This window comes from Bison bison, unplaced genomic scaffold, assembly GCF_000754665.1.
Source record: "Bison bison bison isolate TAMUID 2011002044 unplaced genomic scaffold, Bison_UMD1.0 scf7180017864331, whole genome shotgun sequence".
Taxonomy (NCBI): domain Eukaryota; kingdom Metazoa; phylum Chordata; class Mammalia; order Artiodactyla; family Bovidae; genus Bison; species Bison bison.
The window spans coordinates 10,406,259-10,409,816 of record NW_011494903.1 but is presented as its reverse complement, the minus strand read 5'-3'; the positions used below and the strand labels follow the sequence as shown (position 1 = coordinate 10,409,816).

The following is a 3,558-nucleotide window of genomic DNA, read 5'->3' as shown; positions in this document are numbered from 1 at the left end:
GGGAACGGGGGCCGGATCGGGCAGGGGGGTAGGGGGCCTTGCGCTGAAGGAGGCATGGGCGGAGGGAAGGGTACAAAGTCTGGTCTTGGAGGCAGAAAATTGGGGGCCGGAGAGTTGGAGAACGTGGTGGAAGGGGCGCTGGGAGGTTCGTATTGGTATTGCACAGGAGGCTGCTGAGGGTGAAGCAGTCTCAGATTTTGGGGCCTGAAGGCTGGTGCGGAGGAGGGTCTGGCTCCATGTCCCCCTCGCCCTCGGGGACACCTGGGTCCTCCTGGGTGGAACGACATTCTGTGACTTTGGTGGAGGAAAGAAAAAGAGAAGAGAAAAACTCACTGTGTAAACAGCTTTCACCAATACCTGACCACCCCTTAGGCTGCTGGAATATTCCACCCATCGAATACTGAGTTCTCTGTACTATATGAAACTCCTCAGGGCCAATAAACTCCTCTTCCCAGGTCTCAGCCACTCAACCAAAGCCATGGTCAGTCCCTGGACCCTGTGGCTTCCTAAAGAGGCTCCACTTCCAGCATGACGAGGTCACATTCCAGTGTTCAACCATCTGCTGTGGTGTACTTTTTCAAGTTCCCCCCAACCTATGTCATCCTGTCCACACACAGCATGTTTCTACACATACACTTAGTATCATCCTGCCACATGTTCCTCCCCACTCAGCAGACTCACAAATTCAACTCAACATGTCCTAAAATGAGTCAATAACCTTGCCCTCCAAGAGAATACCACCTGCTCCTTTTTTAGTGTTTCCCATCTCAATGCATGCATGCATGCTAAGTCCCTTGAGTCGTGTCAAACCCTTTGTGACCCTCTGGACTGTAGCCCACCAGGCTCCTCTGTCCGTGGGATTTTTCCAGGCAAGAATACTATGGTGGGTTTCCATGCCCTCCTTCAGGGGATCATCCCAACCTAAGGATTGAGCCCGTGTTTCTCATGTCTCCTGCACTGGCAGGCGGGTTCTTTACCACTTGCGCCACTTGAGAAGTCCCTTCCTGTCTCAATAGATGAGACCATTCATCGGTCTTCAAGTCATACACCAGGGAGTTACCTGACAACTTCTCCTCCCTTAACCCTTCTAGTTAAAAATTTATGCTCAAACACCTGTATCATTTCAGCCTCATAGATACTTGAGTCCATCCATTCCACACCATCCTCTCCTGCCTCGCTACTACAGTAATACCCTGGCAGGCCTTTCTACAACCAATGTCACCACCCCTAAGGTACCCTGCTCTCACACGCTCTGTGGTTCTTTTTGACAGGTCCTACAATGATTACAGGTCACCAGCTCATTACCTCATTTCATCTTTGATGTCCACCTGACCTCAGAATTGCCAGTGCCATCAGAGCAGGAATCCAGGATGGCTCCTTAAATGCTCTGGTCTGGATTCCCAGCTATGGATACGGCCTATGTTAACACACGCCCTCCACCTCACAGATCTAAACCCTCCCCACCCCAGATGGCCAGTATTTGTTCCTCCCTGGTCGCCCAAAACGATTGCCATTACTATCAGACCACTCACCATGCACTGCCTTGCATCGTGACGTACTATTTGAATATGTCACATTTTCCACAGAGAATATAAACTCTAGAGAACAGAGAGAACAAATAGATATAACAATGTTTCCCAAACTGCTCATGCTAGAAAATATTTCTGTGATTATCTTAACATTGATTTTGCATGCTCCAATGCAGTTAGCATACTAATAAAAATAAGAGCATGCTGAACTGAATTAATGTTCACAACTAATTTTTAAGATGTCCTAAGTACTTTGCCAACAAAGGTCCGTCTAGCCAAAGCTGTGGTTTTTCCAGTAGTCATGTAGGGATGTGAGAGCTGGACTACAAAGAAAGCTGAGCACCAAAGAATTGATGCTTTTGAACTGTGGTGTTGGAGAAGACTCGAGAATCCCTTGGACTGCAAGGAGATCCAACTAGTCAATCCTAAAGGAAATCAGTCCTGAATATTCATTGGAAGGACTGATGCTGAAGCTAAAACTCCAATACTTTGGATACCTGATGTGAAGAACTAACTCATGGGAAAATGCCCTGATGCTGGGAAAGATTGAAGATGGGAGGAGAAGGGATGACAGACGATGAGATGGTTGGATGGCGACATCGACTCGATGGACATGAGTCTGAGCAAGCTCCAAGAGCTGGTGATGGACAAAGAAGCCTGGTGTGTTACAGTCCATGGGGTCGCAAAGAGTCGGACACAACTGAGCAACTGAACTGAACTGAAGTACTTGTCTCTCTGATTCAAACAATTAGTAGCTTAAAAGACTGGAAACTTAGGCATATTCCACCTCTAATCAGCTAAAAGATCAGGGAGGGAAAAATCATTTCTGCTCTCCCACTCCACATTCTTTCTCCCTCAGTGAGACTAGCATTTAGATTCAAACTTAACTATAATCTGGTCAACATAACAGTTTTCTTTGATTCTCATTCTCAGTCCTCCCCATTGAACAATGTTATGAAGAGGAACAGCTTTCCAAATATGAGGCTTCAGCAAAATGTTTTAAAAACCCAAACAAACATTAACTGCAGAAAGTTTCCATTTAGAAGCATCTTCCTAAAGTCTTTCTAACCAAAAGTTTTACCAACAGGCTTAAGGCAGATTTTCAAATGGCTCATGAAAATAGTTTCAGATTATTTAGCTTTATCAATCACTATATTTAATAGAAAGTACACACCAAATAATATCTCATTAATGATTACCAAGGGAACATTTCATGCAAAGATGGGCACAATAAAGGACAGAAATGGTTATGTACCTAACAGAAGCAGAAGAGATTAAGAAGAGGTGGCAAGAATACACAGAAGAACTATACAAAAAAGATCTTCATGACCCATATAACCATGATGGTGTGATCACTCACCTAGAGCCAGACATCCTGGAATATGAAGTCAAATGGGCCTTAGGAAGCATCACTATGAACAAAGCTAGTGGAGGTGATGGAATTCCAGCTGAGCTATTTCAAATCCTGAAAGATGATGTTGTGAAATTGCTGCACTGAATATGCCAGCAAATTTGGAAAACTCACCAGTGGCCATAAGGCTGGAAAAGGTCAGTTTTCATTCCAATCCCAAAGAAAGGCAATGCCTAAGAATGTTCAAACTACCACACAATTGCACTCTTCTCACACGCTAGCAAAGTAATGCTCAAAATTCTCCAAGGCAGGCTTCAACAGTATGTGAACCGAGAACTTCCAAATGTTCAAACTGGATTTAGAAAAGGCAGAAGAACCAGAGATCAAATTTGCAGCATCCGCTGGATCATAGAAAAAGCAAGAGAATTCCAGAAAAACATCTACTTCTGCTTTACTGACTTGCCAAAGCCTTTGACTGTGTGGATCACAACAAACTATGGAAAATTCTTCAAGAGGGAATATCAGACCAACTGACTTGCCTCCTGAGAAATCTGTAGGCAGGTCAAGAAGCAACAGTCAGAACCAGACATGGAACAACAGACTGGTTCCAAATTGTGAAAGGAGTACATCAAGGCTGTATATTGTCACCCTGCTTATTTAACTTCTATGCAGAGTAAA

At 44.6% G+C, this 3,558-nt stretch overlaps 1 protein-coding gene across 1 annotated transcript in view; it reads right to left on the bottom strand.

Annotated features, from left to right (window-relative positions):
• Positions 1-3,558, bottom strand: part of DROSHA (drosha, ribonuclease type III) — a 123,330-nt gene that overhangs the window by 116,659 nt on the left and 3,113 nt on the right. The window contains exons 2-3 of the mRNA XM_010853841.1: positions 1,533-1,598; positions 1-294 (exon numbers count right to left, since the gene is read on the bottom strand). Coding sequence (XP_010852143.1) covers positions 1-294; positions 1,533-1,549 — 311 coding nt within the window. The 5' untranslated portion in view covers positions 1,550-1,598. The remainder of the gene's footprint in view (positions 295-1,532; positions 1,599-3,558) is intronic.